Source organism: Camponotus vicinus, unplaced genomic scaffold (genome assembly GCF_025532165.1).
Source record: "Camponotus vicinus isolate PSW18456_S1 unplaced genomic scaffold, iyCamVici1.0 SCAF_1, whole genome shotgun sequence".
In the NCBI taxonomy this organism is placed as follows: domain Eukaryota; kingdom Metazoa; phylum Arthropoda; class Insecta; order Hymenoptera; family Formicidae; genus Camponotus; species Camponotus vicinus.
Genome location: NW_028141945.1, coordinates 22,626,333 through 22,643,679, shown reverse-complemented (window position 1 = coordinate 22,643,679; position 17,347 = coordinate 22,626,333). Strand labels below are relative to the sequence as shown.

General features: G+C 33.6%; 3 protein-coding genes and 1 long non-coding RNA gene across 5 annotated transcripts; 1 reads left to right on the top strand and 3 right to left on the bottom strand.

The window, feature by feature from the left end:
• The first annotated feature begins 93 nt into the window (after positions 1–93).
• LOC145959610 (mediator of RNA polymerase II transcription subunit 25) lies at positions 94–10,495 on the top strand. Of its 2 annotated transcripts, none has more exons than XM_083078613.1 (15): positions 94–289; positions 751–876; positions 1,044–1,089; positions 1,162–1,286; positions 1,433–1,652; positions 1,744–2,338; positions 2,415–2,719; positions 8,308–8,477; positions 8,557–8,719; positions 8,800–8,991; positions 9,073–9,264; positions 9,355–9,540; positions 9,640–9,699; positions 9,800–9,919; positions 10,061–10,495. In XM_083078613.1, the coding sequence occupies exons 2-15, from the start codon at positions 755–757 to the stop codon at positions 10,202–10,204; spliced, it is 2,640 nt and encodes an 879-aa protein (XP_082934739.1). In that variant the 5' UTR covers positions 94–289; positions 751–754; the 3' UTR covers positions 10,205–10,495. The 2 variants fall into 2 exon arrangements, with proteins under 2 accessions (XP_082934739.1, XP_082934738.1); XM_083078612.1 differs by having other exon boundaries at positions 2,412–2,719.
• On the bottom strand, positions 2,355–3,324 carry LOC145959619 (uncharacterized). Its single transcript, XR_014435108.1, has 2 exons — positions 2,602–3,324; positions 2,355–2,515 (listed from the first exon to the last, which is right to left on the bottom strand). It is a non-coding gene; the product is annotated as an uncharacterized LOC145959619 (long non-coding RNA).
• Rnft2 (ring finger protein, transmembrane 2) lies at positions 10,278–13,358 on the bottom strand. Its single transcript, XM_083078620.1, has 5 exons — positions 13,119–13,358; positions 12,564–12,819; positions 11,807–12,490; positions 11,509–11,724; positions 10,278–11,424 (listed from the first exon to the last, which is right to left on the bottom strand). Exons 2-5 carry the CDS (start codon positions 12,810–12,812, stop codon positions 11,191–11,193), a joined length of 1,383 nt encoding a protein of 460 aa, XP_082934746.1. The 5' UTR covers positions 12,813–12,819; positions 13,119–13,358; the 3' UTR covers positions 10,278–11,190.
• A 142-nt stretch (positions 13,359–13,500) lies between these two features.
• Positions 13,501–17,296, bottom strand: LOC145959611 (putative citrate synthase 2, mitochondrial). The gene is made up of 9 exons (XM_083078614.1): positions 16,977–17,296; positions 16,586–16,798; positions 15,981–16,319; positions 15,344–15,549; positions 14,866–14,998; positions 14,594–14,788; positions 14,426–14,527; positions 13,993–14,195; positions 13,501–13,658 (listed from the first exon to the last, which is right to left on the bottom strand). Exons 1-9 carry the CDS (start codon positions 17,097–17,099, stop codon positions 13,634–13,636), a joined length of 1,539 nt encoding a protein of 512 aa, XP_082934740.1. The 5' UTR covers positions 17,100–17,296; the 3' UTR covers positions 13,501–13,633.
• Between the last annotated feature and the right edge of the window lie 51 nt (positions 17,297–17,347).

Genomic DNA, 17,347 nt, shown 5'->3' with positions numbered 1-17,347 from the left:
CGCGGCGATCGAAGCGCCGCCAGTGACATCTGTCGGCGAATGAGAGTAACCATTACCAGGCTGGCAGGTACGTCGGTATTGCGGGGATTTACGCTGTGTTAGAGGATTGGAACGAGAAATTCCGAAGAGGTGATTTCAGAATGGCGAGAAAGGAAGAACTCTCGAGCCGATTGCTGGAAAAAATTCTCTAATGTAAAATAAATAGTTGCAAATAATTCCATCGTATCATTTTGCTAAAGTGCATATTACGACAGACATATATATAGAAGTCTGTGATTACGACAAACAGGTAGTTATACTTTTGTAACTTCGTTTTTTCTTTTTCTAGTTCTTACAGAAAAATAATTTTCTTCGTGTAATATATATATGTTTAATATATACTTTTTTAAAAATCGAGATAAATAGGTGGATTATTTAATCGGATGTCAATCTTAACTGAATGTAAATTTGTCAAGTTCCTGAAACAATATAATTAATAAATTTGGTTTGTATTTAATGTGTATGTTAAGTTTGTTGTTAGTTTGAAAAAAGTGTATATTATAATAATATATATGAAATTTATCTTAGTAGAACGTAGTTGTAAAGGCTGTACTAAGTAAACTCTATCAATTTTTATTTTTATCAAAGAGATGACGTAAATCTTTGGAAAAATGATTTTTTACAAAATATATATATACAAGATACAATATATATACAAAACTTGGTGAAAGGTGTACAAGTTATAAATAAATATTTTCTTTCATACCCCAGAACAATGGTAACAGGACCTACTGAACATGGAATACAAGCCGATGTTATATTTGTCATTGAAGGAACAGCTGTTAATGGCGCATACCTCAATGATCTTAAAACAAATTATCTTATTCCTACATTAGAGTAAGTGCATTAAATTATAAATTATATTATATTTATTAAATAAAATTTATTAAATAAAATATATATTATATGTTCAATACATAAATGTAAAAATATTGTAATGTTAATTTTATAATATATAGTGTAGAGATTTTTTTATTAATTTATTCTTATATTTCTATGCTCAGATATTTTAGTCAAGGTGGCATAGAAGACAGGGAATATGTCTCTGAGGTATAGTATAATTATATATTTCTTATATTATTAACTTATGATTTATCTTAATAATTGATATTTGTATAATAGAATAGTACAACATTGTATGGAATAGTTGTTTACCATGCTGCTGATTGCTTACCATCACCTTGTACAGAAACTTTTGGACCTTATTCAAATCCTCATAAGCTATTGGTGGTCTTGGATAAACTTGAGTAAGTAAAAGCATATATTTGTAGTTGCACATCTTTTACAATATAATTGTATGCAAAATTAAAAATAATACATTATATATTATATCCTTAAAATTAGATCTTTTCTATTGATTAATTTACTTTATTAATAATACTCCATTGTCTAGAATGGTTGGTGGGAAGGGAGAATCTTGTGCAAATATAGGTGAAGGCCTCGCAACAGGTTTACAATGTTTTGAAGATTTGCAACTGAGGCGAGAGCCAAATACTGCATCACAGAAACATTGTATCTTGATATGTAATTCACCTCCATATCAAATCATGATTCAAGAATCTTACAAGTTTGCTGGTCACACTATTGAACAATTAGCTGCTATCTATCAAGAGGTGAATAATATAAGAACTACATCAAGCGTAAATGTAATATATTTAAAGAACACATATGTATATATTTATACTTGTGTGTATAATTTTTCAGAGAAATATTAACATTTCTATATTGTCACCGAGGAAAATTCCAGCATTATACAAATTATTTGAAAAGGCTGGCGGTGATTTACAGTCATCGCAAACGAAAAATTATGCGAAAGATCCACGGCATTTGGTGTTGTTACGAAATTACAACTTAAAGGAAAGACCCGTTAGTCCGCAAATGGGCGGTAATGTTCACAATACAACCAGCGTGACGCAAATCCCTCTAAGTCCATTACAGAGTAATGACAGTCCAAACACTAATCAAGTACAGCAGAATATTGCCCCGCCGAATCAGCAGCAAAGTCCTGCCTTCAGGAATCAAACGCCTCAGAATATTACGGTCCATCAGGCTGTACCGTCGAGCATGGCGGCGCCGATGAACACCGCGCGGCCTTCTTACAACCCGCAAATTGCCGCGCCGCCGAATTATCATCCGGCGGGAGTGAACATAGCAACGAGAGCCAGATGGATGCGACCGTATATAACACCAGGCGCTGCTGCGCCTACAAATACGCAGGGCAGTGCGCTAATAGCGCAATTAACGCAGCCACCTTCGTCGTTAGGAATCAATGTAGCTGCATTTGGTCAAAGATTGGATGGTAAGAGCACCAATGATGACATGTTACCTTTTATTTTCTCATGATAATGCAAGCTACATAATATTTATTTTAGTAGCTGGGAATAATGTTATGGCCGCTAATCAACAACAGCAGCAGCAACAACAGCAACAACAACAACTCACGCAACAACAGCAACAGCTGCGATTGACGATGCAACTGCAACAGCAACAACAAAATGCCCAACAGGCTACCATGTCTATGGCTGCTCAACCAACCCATAGTCAACCAGGATCGCAACTTACTGTGTCTTGTATTAGCCAATCAGTGCCTACTCAAGTGCCACAGACTGTCACAGCTTCGCAACAAGCGCCAGTCTCGGTGTCTTCCATTACGCAACAGATTACTCATTCTCAAACACAGGTATAATAACATTGCATTAGTATTACATTTAATTAGGGGACTTGGTTAGAGGGCGTGTGAGCGTGTAAGCGAGATAGATATTAAAAATTTAGCGATAAAGAATTTCGATACAGACTTAGTGAAGAATAAGAAGGTAAGAGGAGTTGAAAACTGATAGCATTGGAGGCAGTATAAGTAGGAAAGACAGGGAAAGGTGTAAGGTAAGCTAGGAGATAGTTAGGTTATGGCGGACAAGAGAGAGAAAGGCCGCATTCAGCGGACTCAACTGCTAAGTAGCAATCGAACACGATTGGTTTCTACTTTCAGATCCGACCAAATTCAGCTTCGAATTACATTGGAAAATCTAGTAATGCTACCCAACTGTTGAGTCCGCAGACTTCTATAATACACTAGACTGCTAACAGATTACAGGCGGACATGATGCACAGGTGTGCACGTGACGCCATATTTCGTGTGGGCATATTATATAGGATGTCCAAAATGTTTATTTTATGATTGTAAGAGGATTGTACCACAGACTTATCTGACAACATCGACAATACGAACTGAACACCCAGTATAATTTGCCCACACGAAATATGGCTGCCATCCCCACCATCATTTGCACCTTGCATCACTTTTTCGAGTCATTTTATACAGATGTTAGCAGTCTAGTATATTATAGAAGTCTGTGGTCCGCTGAATGCGGCCAAAGAGAAGAAAGAGGGATATAAAGGAATAATGAAAGGGAAAGAGAGTAGACAAAAGAAATTGAAATTAGATGAGATAGATAAGGAAAAAAGAGTTAAATTTAGTCAAGAGGGTCAAGATGAAAAATTTAGGCAAGAGTTATTAGAATTTAGAGCAGAGACTAGGAAGGAAATAGAGATCTTAAAAAAGGCATGGGAGGAGAAGTTTAGGACGTTAGAGGAAAGGATAATTAAAATAGAAGAATATATAGAATGTCAAAAAGAAGAGAAAAGGAGAAGGAATGAGATGGAGGATAGATGGAGAGAGAGGGAGGAGAGTGTTAAATTTAGTCAAAAGGGTCAAGATGAAAAATTTAGGCAAGAGTTATTAGAATTTAGAGCAGAGACTAGGAAGGAAATAGAGATCTTAAAAAAGGCATGGGAGGAGAAGTTTAGGACGTTAGAGGAAAGGATAATTAAAATAGAAGAATATATAGAGTGTCAAAAAGAAGAGGAAAGGAGAAGGAATGAGATGGAGGATAGATGGAGAGAGAGGGAGGAGAGTGTAGAGGATAGTGAGGATAGAAGTAATATAAGCGAGGGCAAGAGTTACAGAAGTTACAAGAGTTATGGAAATATGTCAGAGAAAAGTGGTAACACATTAGATAGTGTAGGTTTAAGCGATAGGGAAATAGATAAAGTTAGAAGAATGGTATTTGATAAAGAGAAAGAAGAAAGGAGAGACAATATTGTTATAAAAGGAGTAGATACAGAGGAGAAAGATTTGAAAAAATGGGTAAGTAAATTTATAAAAAAAAAGATGGAAATTGAAGTGGAAATAGTAAGTTGCAGGAAAAGTGGTAAGGTATTGGTTGCAAAATTAAAAGATTGGCAAATGAAAAGAAAGGTAATGGAGAACAAAAGTAAATTGAAAGGAGGTAGGATATTTATTGAAAATGATTTAACGTGGCAAGAAAGAAAGACACAGGAGAAAATAAATAAGTGGGCAAAAGAAGAGAGAGAGAAAGGTAAGGAAGTAAAAATAGGATTTGCGAGAGTGAGAATAGGAAGTGTGTGGAGGAAATGGGAAGAGTTAGAAAGAGAAATGGAGGTAAATAGGAAAAAGGGGGAAGAAGAGAAGAGGAATGAGGAAAAAGTTGAGGATAGGAGGGGTTTTGTTTAAGTCAAGAAGGGGATAAGGGGGCGTGCAGTAGGGATGAGGAAAAGGAAAGTAGAAGGAAAGTATTATTTTGGAACATAGCAGGGATAAATAAGGATAAAGAATGTTGGAAATTTATAGAGGGATTTGATTTTATAAGTCTATGTGAAACTTGGGTAGAGGAAAAAGATTGGAATAGGATTAAGAATAGATTACCTGATACGCGTGAATGGAAGTGTAGCTTTGCGAGAAAAGAAAAAAAGAAAGGAAAAGCAAAAGGAGGTATGATTATAGGTAAAAGATTAGGATAGGGAGAGAAGGGTAGTCTAATAGGGAAAGAAATAGAGGAAGGAATTGTAATATCTAGGATTTTGAGTGATAAAAAGGAAAAGGAATTTATTGTGGTATCGATATATAACGTAGGGGACTGGGAGAAAATAGAAAAGGTAATAAGGAAAATAGTAACAGAAGGATAAGAATATAATAATTGGGGGGGATTTCAATATAAGAATTGGAGAATATGGAGGGCAGGAGGTAGAGGGAGGGGAAGAAGGTAGATGTAGTAAGGATAAGATAATAGGACCGACTGGTAGGAAAATGATAAATTTAATAGAAGAGTTAGGTAGTTATATTTTAAATGGGACTCAAAGAGGTGATGAGGAAGGAGAATTTACATATGTAGGACCAAGAGGTAGCTCGGTTATAGATTATGTTATTGTAAATGATCCTTGTATTGAGTTGATAGGAAATTTTAAAATAGGAGAGAGAGTGGACTGATGGAGAGTGGAGAGACAGTCAGACCACATGCCTTTGATCATAGAGCTGAAAGAAGAAGGAGAAGAGGAGTCAGCAGGAAAAAAGGATGGAGAAGAAAGAAGAAAAATGGTAATTAGATGGGACGAAGAAGCAAGGCAGATGTACAAGGAAAATACAGAGATGACAGCATGGGAAGATGGTCGAATCGAAGAGCAGTCATTAGAGGATGCTTGGCAAAGATTGAAAAATATGGTTAACGACTCAACAATAAAAAAGGAAAGGAAGGTGGTTAAAAAAGAGATAGGTCACAAGGATTGGTGGGACAAAGAATGTACAAGAATGAAGAGGAATGTTCATAGGTCGCTAAAAAACTGGAAGATAGGAAAGATAGGAAGAGAGAAATGCATAGAGAGTAAGAAAAAGTTAAGAGAATTGATGGAGGAGAAAAGAAAAAAGAAGAGGAAGGAAGAAGAAGAAGAGTTAAGAAGATTGAAGAATGAGACTGAGGTATGGAATTTTATCAATAGGAGAAGAGGAAAGAAGACATGGATAGATAATAATATAGGTAAGGAAGACTGGAAGAGATATTTTATGGGATTACTGGATGGCACGGAAGAAGAGGAGGATGGAAATCCAAAAGACGAGGGAAGAATTGACAGAAGAAGGATGGAAGAATCAGATAAGGATGAAGAGGAAAGAGATCTAAACAAAGAGGAAATATCTAATGCAATAAAAAGGCTAAAGTTAAAAAAAGCGGCAGGAATTGATGAACTACCCATGGAAGTATGGAAATTTGGAGGATCTTCTGTGAAAAATGGAATAAGAGAGGTAATAAAGAAAGTAGAAGAGCAGAAAGATGCCAGAGGATTGGAATGTAAGTGTGGTGGTTCCGATTTACAAAAAAGGAGACCATGAGAAGACAGAAAAATACAGAGGAATATCATTGTTATGTACAACTTACAAAATTTACGCAGAGATTTTAAGAAGTAGATTGGAAGAAGAGATAGAGAGGAGAAAGTTGTTACCGGAGAGCCAAGGAGGTTTTAGGAAAGGAAGAGGAACAATAGATAATATATTCATCCTGAACCACATAATTCAAAGGGAAGAAAAAAATAAGGAGAAAAAAGTATATGCTATGTTTGTGGATTTTAAGACAGCTTTTGACAACGTTAACAGAAGAAAGTTATGGGAGATCTTAGGAGAGAAAGAAATAGAAAAAGGATTAATAAGAAGGTTGGAGAAAATTTATGAGTCAACGGAGATGGCAGTAAGAACCAAGGAAGGATTGTCAAGCAGATTCGAGGTGAAGAAAGGTGTAAGACAGGGGTGTGTGCTGAGTCCACTGCTCTTTAACTTGTATGTTGCGGATGTAGATTTATATATGAAAAGAAAAGGGATTGGGGGGGTATCTTTAGGTAGTAATAGAATTTGGTCACTTGCGTATGCAGATGATATGGTTTTGTTAGCAAAAAATAGGGAAGCGTTATTAGAAATGATGGCTATTTTCAAGAGATTTTGTAAAGATAGAGATTTAAAACTTAATGCGGAAAAAACAAAGATTTTAGTATTTAATAGGAAAAAGAAAGAAAAGATGGAAAAATAGAAATGGGGCAAAGAGGTGGTACAGAACAAGTATTTAGGATTTACTTTTAATAGGAATGGGGGGTATAAAGAGCATATTAAAGAATTAGCGAGGAAAGGTAGATTAGCAGCGAACAAGGTTTGGGGATTAGGTGAAAGAATTTGTAAAAAGGATTTTAGTAGGAGATGGAGGCTGTTTAGTTATTTAGTAGAAAGTGTGATGGCATATGGGGTAGAGATATGGGGTTGGGAAGAGAAAAAAGAATTGGAAAAGATTATGCTGGATTATGTGAGATGGCTATTTAAATTAGATTTTTGCACACCAAGGTACATAGTAACGAGGGAATTAGGGATCGATAAATTAAAAATAAAGTGGGGTATGAGCAAGAAGGTATGAAGAAAAGATAAAAGGAATGGAGGAATATAGATGGGTAAGAATATGCTGGGAAGAGAAAAAAAGGAATAATTGGGTAGATCAGTATAGTAAAGAGAGAGAAAGATATAATAGGAATGGTTGGGGTATTTTAGCAGTAGAAGATAATATAGAGGAGGAAGGTAATTTTGAAAGGATTATTACAGAAAGAGAAAGAGATGTACAAAGGCAAATAGAGGATGGTAGAATTAGGGAAGCGAAATACAATAAAGATTATGGTGAGATAGTTGCGAAAGGGAGAGTACCAAAATATTTGGAAAAAGAATCGGTAGATAAATGGGATATAAATAAAGGTATTATAGTTTTAGCAAGAATGAGATGTGGAAACATGGAGGAGGAGAATAAATATTGGCTAGAAGAAAAGAATAGAAAATGTGTATTCTGTGATAAGGGGAGGGATAATTTGAATCATTTTGTTAGAGAGTGTGAAATGACAAAAGGGTGGTTTGACAAATTAGAAATTACAGAAGAGAGTAGGATACAGAGAATAAGGAATGAAGTTTTAGATGATGTTAAAAGGGATATATTGTGGAAACTCTGGAAAGAAAAGTCAAAGAAAATGAAGGAGAGAAAGAAAATAGGAGAAGAGAACTAGGTATATTTTGGAGGAGGAGATGTTAAAGTTTAAAGTAAAAGTTTGTGTTTTTGTTTTTGTTTTTTTTTTGTTTTTGTTGAAAAAGACTGAATATAGGCTGTGATTAGATAGGATAATTAGATTGTAGGATAGATGTATAAGTGTACGAGATACAGAGTGAATGAGGAAACGAAGTATGTATGTAGGAATGAGGCTAAGAAAACATTCTAAACCATGTCCCGCTTCTTGACTGTAAAGTTGAAGTGAATAAAGTTTATATATATTACATTTAATTATAATATGTTTTATATTTTAATCTATAAATGTATCTTATATGTATAAAAATTGCATGTTGTGTTAAAAATATACTTAATTTAATACACATTAATTTAATACATGTATCATTCCCATTTTTAGGGCACTGTGTCTACTGGTACTGTACAAGGCGCGTCACGCGAGCGCCACAACATCTGGCAAGGCATCGTGGAATGGATCGAAAAGGCAAAAAATCCTACAGATGCACAAAAGCAAACGAGACATGTTCCATGTCAAGTTTCGGCTAATTTGAAAGATGGAGAACCAGAATTGTAAATTATTGTTTCTTGCTATCTTATTGGAGATAGGTTTTTCTTTTATTTTTACTTTGCATAATCTTTATTATTTCAGGAAAGCAGATACGTGGCCACCGAAATTAATAATGCAATTGATGCCAAAACAATTGATAGGAAATATTGGTGGTTCTTATCTAAAAAATTCTAAATCCGTTCTTTTCCATCCGACGCCGTGTGAAGCATTGGAATCTTTAATGAAAATGATGAGTACTGGATTTGTAAGTATATTCATTATGTTACATGATACATTTTTAACTTTTAAATAAAAATAATGTTTAAAATTTAAAATATTTCTCAGGCAGGTTGTGTTCATTTTACCTCCGCTTCAACGAGCCCAGCTTGTGAGATAAAAGTACTTATTCTTTTATACACTGCAGAAAAAAAAACATATTTAGGCTTTATCCCGAACGATCAAACAGGTTTTGTTGATCGTCTTCGCAAAGTGATACAACAGCAGAAAACATCTCACGCTTCTATGAGACAGGGACAAGTAAGCATAACGAAAAGTGCGAATTGATCTATGAATTAACGAAACAAAAAATATCGGCGAGTATTCATATAATTTCATTAGGCTAATCCTGGACCGGGAAATACGATTCCTGCACCCATGCCTACCACAGGTACACAAGGTGGTATTCTTATGTCTCAAACGAATACTATGGCAATGGGAGGGGGTCAAATAACGCAGAACGTTGTATGTACTAACGCTCCTCCACAAACCTTAACTTCGACTACTGGTCCACAAAATCAAATGAATATGCAGGTAACGTGTGAGCATATTTTTCTAAGAAACAGAATGATTATTTATCAATAAATATTCATTAAGATGTTTGTTATATATTTTTATTTATAGAATAGTGGAATAAGTGGTCCACAAGCGAATACTGGTGCCGGTGGTATGATCGGACAGCAACGACCTCCATTTGATGATATAGAAATGGCCAGGCATCAAAATTTGTTGAAAATTCAACATCTAAGACAAACATTAGAGGATGCGCAACGGCAAGAAGCACAGTATAAATCTCAACTAGAGGTAAATGTAAGTATAGATTTTTATATTTAATAATAGAAACAGTTTTTTTTTTAAGTTTTGAAAACTCATGGCTATATATATATGTGTAATATCATAATTATACAGATTCAACAAAATCTAGAAGTGGCCCAACAACAAGAAATGCAATATAAACAACAACTTGAGGCAAGTTACTTTTTATTATCTTATCTAGATATATATCTAGATATATATTTTTAGTAAATGATACACGTGAGGTGATGATAAAAAATAATTATTGTTATAGGCGCAACAGGCACAGAGAGGCCTAAATCCGGCGGCTATGTCCAATCAGCAGGCAAACGCTCAAAGATTGATGCGTCCTGTTTCCGCAAATAATCTTGGTCTCAGACATTTATTACAACAAGTGAGAATTATAACTATGAAAGTTTCCTAGAAAAACTAAATTTTATTCACTTCTTTTTTTATTATTTCTTATTATTAAAAAATGTGTTTATATTTCTAATATTTTTTATAGTATATATTATATAAAATAATTTTTCTGCAGCCACAACCTCAATATAGACAAGTATTTGGAGTACAGCAACAAATGGTAGGTCCAAGGGGACAGATAACAGCGAGGCCAATGGCACCTGGTAATACACAAAATCAGCAGTTTGAGGATGTATCGAATTATGACTTTCTTGGTTGAGCATTGTGGATAAGTGTTTCTTATTTTTTTTCTAAATTAATTTGTTCAATATTTAAAAAGATATACGAGTATCGCAATTTTAATATTTCGTATATTTATGGGAATAAGTAGAATTGTACATAGAGAGAAATCTATAAAAGAATATAGAAAAATATATACATGCATGAAATAAAAAGGCATAAAAGTATTAAAATATTTGCGATATTGGAATGGAATTCCATCGAGTCTGGGTTGTTGCATGTAATGATACTCTATGGGTAATTATATAAATGTACTATTTTTTAGTTGCAACTTTTATTAGATGAATTATGTTTCATACATTAACCTAATATCAGGATATATATATTATTTTTAATATATATAATTTTTTTTTAATACAGGAAGACAAAAAATATAGTCGTAAAAATGTAGTGTCCATGATAACTTTGTTATATGTAATATAGAAATTTGAAGGAAAAATTAATTAATTGAAGAATCAAAAAAAAATATAAAAACAATATAAAAAATTATATAAAAAAAAATTTCAATTTATTTAACATAATTTAATTGAATCCTTCTTTTAATAGGTATCATGAACAAAGATTTTTTTACTCTTTTTACAATGAAAGAATTAAAAGTTCTCAAGTTTCATGACCCTTGTACTATCGCAATTTCTTTTATGTTAGACAATAGAGAAATTTCTATATGTAACCATACTTATGTACAAGATATTTTACATATGTTCAAACGTAAATAATCCCTCAATCTGAGCATTTTGCAATACAATTGATTTTATTAAAAGGTCATATTATATACTTGTTACTAATTCGATAATGTTATCAAAGAGTTTAATTTGATAGTCATAAATAATTTAAAGATATAAAAATTTGAAAATTATTCGACAATGATGACAAACATGTTTGTCATTAATAAAAACTTGTTACGTTTTTACTTAATAATATTATGAAAGGACTGTACAAGAGAAGATATCATTTTTGAAGACGGAATTAATACAATTGGATAAAGTGTGTCGTATGGCCATCTCGATATATCGGATCATCTGTGATGGACGCACGACACAGTGGACACGATCGTTCTCTGTCGAGCCACGTTGACACGCACGTTTCGCAGAAAATATGCTTGCAATGAAGCCTGACCGGCGTAGTATATTCTTCGTGACAAATGGCGCATATACCGCCGGATGCAACCAGTTGTTCTTTCGACGGAGATACTCCTAAGCTCTATAAAGAAAAATCATTGCTATGCTGTTACTAATATTGACATAAAAACATGACAATTTTAAAAATAATTAAAATTTTACATACCACATTTTGGAATAATTTCCATACAGCAGTGCGAAACAGTTTGAGACGTGATAATAAATCACTGCCTTTACTCATGGTATACATTACTGAGAAGAAAATTCCTACGATTTTCTCTGGACCTTGATACGTCTCGAACAGGTAATACAACCATGGTTGAACAGGCGCGACACATCGATAAAGCTGAGATGTCGCTTCCACCATAAGATAATACTTGCCCTGAAATGAATCGGGATATTTTATATTTCATATATTGCATAAATCTTTAGCCATAATTTCAAGTCGAAGTAAGGATACTTACGCGATTTTGGAATGCCAATAATCTTACTGGTAAACAAGTCAAAAGAACTTTGCATACAATAGTAATGAGTTTGAGGAAGAAATCCATTACTGTGACATAACACAGCAAGTCCCAAATTGTGAGTGGTTCAGCATAAGGAACGAAGGCGTGCAAATCGAACGTGTAACCGACAAAGACGATACAGGCGGTAATGTAACACAAGATCAGCATAAGCAACGACCAACTACGATTATGCTGTTTGGCGATCTCACGTTTAAGATCATTATTAGCGTGAATGAATGCAATCAGCAGTACGACAAACATGAATATTCCGGCTCTGTGATCGTAGAAACCCTTAGCAAGAAGAATAGCAACAAAGGGAACATATTGTTGAAGCTGTTTCAGCATCGCTCGAGTTTCTGGACCTATTTGGACATTACTGCTGTTGGCAGTAGTATTCTCTGAGGCATTATTATTATTTTGGCTTTCTATAATTTCGTTTGCACCCTCGTGCGTATTGCTCGATAAATCATTTGATACTGTTGATGTTACGTGGTGATGGTAATGGTTGCGCATAGGATCATTGCGATTGTTTGTTATAGGTTCTTCTAAATTGATCACATAGCTGTCATTTGGTAATGCAGCCGAATGAACTTGATTTCGAAGTCCATGAATGCTCAAGAGTGATGTCAATGATATATTAGGCTATTCCAAGAAAACAAACAATTAGAAAATATTGTTTCTGTTTAATATTTAGTATTGTTTGAATAATACGTACCGCTGCCTGTTGTATAAGAGGACGAATTCCTTGAATGGTGGAGGATATATTATCTGCAAATATTCTAGAGCGTTCTGCTGTTCTGACACCAAAATTAAATGCTGTTTCAGGGCTTATGTTTCCCAATGTATATCTAGTATCACCTGGCAACTCTTGAATTTGTCTGTCTTCATTTGAATTTGATATATCTGGCATTGTCAAATTACAGTTTTCCCTTGGCACCCCTTCTGTTGGTCTATTTTCACCCATATTTTATCTAAAATGCAAAATAACTCATCTATTTGTCTCATTATCAATGTAATACACAATTTTTATAAAATACTTTTAATGATACAGCAAAAATGGAGAATGTGTAGCATATGATACATGTGATATAATTTCAATTAACTTGGAGGAAATATATCGTCACATACTTTAAATGTTATATTCTATGCAGTTTCAAAAATAATGAAAATAAATGCCACGATATAGAGGCATGAAAGAAACAATTAAACAATGATAGCAAATATTTACTAACATATTTAACAATTTCAAAGTTGTAAGAGAAGAATATACCTTGAGATATATATTACAACTGTATGTAAATTCTGTTACGATCATGGAATCACGCTCGATTTTTTGCCTCGTAATCTTGCAATCTAAAAAATTCCACGTCTATTTTTCGTCTCACGCAGCAAATATTCTCTGGCGCTTTTCCCGAATCTCTGTTTATCATAATCGCAATTTGCGAACGCATATCGTGTCACGCCATTTTCTTTGATTATTTGTACGACGACAATTGGATCTAGCTCGAGCACGCGTATTAAGGCTGCGTTCCAAAATTCACTGCCAGTACTGAAAATCTATAGTTTACGTGACGTACACTATAGATTTTCAGTACTGGCAGTGAATTTTGGAACACAGCCTAAAACCGAGGATATTTGAAATTGAGGCGCGTTCTGTTTTTTTTCTCTAATGAATTTTCTCATCTTGTTGAGTGAAGGATAGAATGTTTAGACGAGTTTTAAAAAGTGCATTTATCTGGTTTTTAAAAATATCTTTTAAATATTCCATTTTTGTGGTCTCTGTTTTTATGTATTCTTGTGTGTATCGACGCTGAAAAGAAAGAAACCTGTTGTATCATCTGTTCAGATTATGATTAATATCGAGAATCTCCTGTAGATGTCACATGTGTCATTGTAAAAAATGGCCGCGTAATGGTTGAGTACGAAAACTTTTTTCACGATTAATTTATCTGAAAAGTGCGCGTATATCGTTTCCAGACGAAATTACATAAGCATAGGAAGAAAGATTAGTGAATAATGGAACAAATGATACGAATGGAATAAAGGTTAGTGAATAATTAATAATTAATATTATAATTATTAATTTTTATAAAAAGAATAAAAGAGAGAGAGAGAGAAAAATTGTCAAGTTTAAGAAAGCTTACATTGGCAAATGTGTTTTACATTTTCCTCGCTTTTTTACACTGTCATTACGAACCGATTCTATATAACTATAAGTGCATTTTGATATCGGATGCTCGACAGGCGCGTTTACAGCTTTAGTCCAAATAATCGAAGCGATCATTCCCAAAGTTCGCGCCATGTAAAGTATCGTTTGATTGAAGTTCATGTCCTTCAATCCGTAGCACTAGAGACAAATCATTACAAAATATTCCATCAATTTTGTTAGAATATTTAAAGAGCGACGTTTTATTTTCTTTTCTTCAACCTTTTTTTTTAAAAAAAAAGAGAATTAACTATAAAAGAAACATACAAAAATTATAAAATATGTAAATTACACTTTAAATATTGAATATTATGAATTTAAAAAAAAATTTATTTTTGCTTATATTCTTGTAAAAACGTATATAATTCTACCTGAAAGATAATCGAAGCTATGACACTTTGTTCCGGATAAATAGGCTTTCTGTTCGGTTTCTTCAATGCCGATTTTAATATCCGCGTAATATCCTGCGAGAGCTATAAAAATCCTGGTTGTATCGTACCTTAGCAAAGATGAATGTTTTTCTATCGCGCGCATCGTACCTTGATTTCGGGATTATCGGGCAAATGTTGTCTGGCATAATCCAAAAGAGCCGTGTATCGAGGATCGCAGAAATCCGCCTCATGGTGCCCTATCAATTTATCTCTGCTCCATAAATTTAACACGCGACTTCTCAAGCCATGTTCCGTCCACGCTTGACCGAGCGTATTCTGGACTTTCGTTTGCAATTCTTTCCACTACATAATTTATGAAAAAAAAGATTTTATAAGAGCTTAAAGAATTTTTTTATCTTTTAACCATTCGTTATCGAGACCTGTAACATCGTTCCACTTTTAGGCTCATCGACATACGCCAAAACGCTGCTCGATAATATCTCATTTATATGGAGATCAGTCGAACCCAAAATATGCGTGACATGAGCAGGAGGAGCCCCGCCATCATCATCACTGTTAACATTAACAATTATGTAATTCTTTTACTTTTTTTCCAATCCTTGGTTGAAAAATTTGAAAAACAAAATTTCAAAATTTTAATTAACACACTACACAAAATTCATTTTAATTAACATTTTAATTAACATTTTAATTAACTACACAAAATTTTAATTAATACACGAAATTTTGCCTCTCAGCTAATCACTTTTTTCTCCAATTTATAATTTTTTTAAATATTTTAGATAATTAGTTTTTTAATTTTTAAAAATATGTTTAATATTTGAATTTACCTTTTATTTCTGAAAATTTATATTATTAGGACAATAAAAAATTACTATACTATACGGCTATACTTACGCGTTTAAAGTGATGTATAATCTAAGGAAATCCGCGACCGATGATTTTCGGCTGTCAAAATTCTCATTCATGTTGGTCAAGCATTCTAACAGAAATTGCACCCAATCACCTCTGCTGCTCACATTTGTCAATATTTTTCCCTTTGCAATTAGACCGATGATTGCTGGTAAAATTGCAAGAAATTCCATACCGTCCTCATAGGTATACTTAAATAAAATTAAAATAAACATTTTAGAGATATATCGAGAGAAGTGTAATAGATGTGAGACGCATTAATTAAAAAATATGAAATAATAATGCTTTGTAATAAAAAGATAATAGTTTTATGTTGTCAAATTATGCCACTTTCTTTAACAATTAGTTTTAATTAAAAATTCAAAAAGAGCTATAAAGCTTATTTAAAAGTATTTTAATATCTTTTATAAATTTTGTTTGTGCTTATACTTTTATACATAATATTTTCTATTTTATTTTTTATTTTATTATAACTGCATTCTTTGCAGAGAATACAAATTGCATTTTGTCCCTTAATATCTTATTAAAGGAGACAAAACTTTTTTTCATTATTAATAAAATGCAAATTTTTATAAGTGACATGATTTTTTTGAATAAAAATTTTCATCTTTTTTTTAATTACCTCCCAATACGTGTACGGTATAGCACCGTGTCTTTTCGCCTCCTTTGCTTGTTTGCTGATATTAAAAATTGTGAGTGCGATCGATAATCTATGCATAGGTGTAATTGCTTCAGGCATAGAACGCAAAATTGAAACTATCGTTTCACCCCGTGGTCCTGACCACCACTCGGTATATTTTTGACGTCGCGATGTCCAGTCGGCGATTAACGAAGCCGTCTGCTGCTGCGTCGGGATGTCACCGGTTAAAAGCAACCAAAAGATAGCTTCCGCACTCGGCGAATTTCCTTGACGAGGCAATAGAGTGATTACTTCCGGTATGGTCAATCCACGGTACAAGATCTAAAGATATTTCGAAATTAAAAAAGTATTGATAGTTTTCACGAGAAGCTTAAAGCTTCATCAAATCAATAAGAGAGTAAATTATTTAATCAATTTATTACACAAAAATAAATACGACTGACAATAAGTTAAGTAAATATCGAAGAAAAGACTGGAATATCTTTGATATTTCTTCAACATAATTTTTTTAGATACGTTTATACAAAAAAAAATAATTATATAATTGATAAATAATAATTATAACGATTTGAATTTGCGATCATTACGCCGTATTTAGGATCGATTTCCGAAGTTTCCCTGACAATTGCTTTTACGTCGCTTAATCCATCGTACAGACTATCGACCGTAATTTGACTGATAATATTCGGACCGAAGTGACGTCGAATATATCTTAGGAGATCGTGATGCACGGGAATCTTCTCGCAGAGAGCATCTTTTAGGTTTGTGCTCGTGCTTGGCTCTCCTCTCGTCTTGCTTACCTTAGGATGATAGATTTAATATTCATCTCGTACATTGAAAGACTGTTTATGTATTTAAATAAAGCCATGATGGAATTAGCGAGTTTCGCCAAAGTTTTTCGCGCGAATTATATCTCAACTCGATATCTACTTCGAATATCGAATATCTACTTCGATAAATCAATTCCAACTGTCATACGTGCCGTTCTCTCGTTCCAAAGTTAGTCTTTCTTTCGTTGGGCGTGATGCAACTCTTCCCCTTATCCCACAGAGTAAATAAACGAACTCTTTGACATCGGAATCCTCTTGACGGGTAAAACATCTTTCGTAATTTCTAATAATCTCTTCATTCAAGCATTCAAGGATTAACCGACGATATATTACGTAAAAGTAAAAATGAAGCATTGAATTCTATTTTGAATTTATTTGTTGCGAATTAAATACTTGAATTTATTTTTATTTAAAATTGTACAAACGGAGTAATTTTTGCGTCCCTTTAAAGATATTTTGACATTTAATCTGAAGAGAAATTAGAAGCGAGAGTTTTCGATTTTATTGTTTTGCGTTGTT

Bases quoted from the DNA above. Each gene is read 5' to 3' on its own strand.
- Rnft2 (XM_083078620.1), bottom strand. From the start codon at position 12,812: ATGGGTGAAAATAGACCAACAGAAGGGGTGCCAAGGGAAAACTGTAAT. The intron at 11,725-11,806 runs GTAAGTATCCTT...GATTCATTTCAG, and splicing joins TATTGGCATTCCAAAATCGC to GGCAAGTATTATCTTATGGT. The intron at 11,425-11,508 runs GTATGTAAAATT...TTTTCTTTATAG, and splicing joins GGAAATTATTCCAAAATGTG to AGCTTAGGAGTATCTCCGTC.
- LOC145959611 (XM_083078614.1), bottom strand. From the start codon at position 17,099: ATGTTTTACCCGTCAAGAGGATTCCGATGTCAAAGAGTTCGTTTATTT. The intron at 16,320-16,585 runs GTAATGATCGCA...AAATATCTTTAG, and splicing joins AAATCGATCCTAAATACGGC to ATCTTGTACCGTGGATTGAC. The intron at 14,789-14,865 runs GTCTCGATAACG...TAAATTATGTAG, and splicing joins AAAGTGGAACGATGTTACAG to TGGAAAGAATTGCAAACGAA.
- LOC145959610 (XM_083078612.1), top strand. From the start codon at position 755: ATGGTAACAGGACCTACTGAACATGGAATACAAGCCGATGTTATATTT. The intron at 1,653-1,743 runs GTGAATAATATA...ATAATTTTTCAG, and splicing joins TAGCTGCTATCTATCAAGAG to AGAAATATTAACATTTCTAT. The intron at 9,265-9,354 runs GTAACGTGTGAG...TTTTATTTATAG, and splicing joins AAAATCAAATGAATATGCAG to AATAGTGGAATAAGTGGTCC.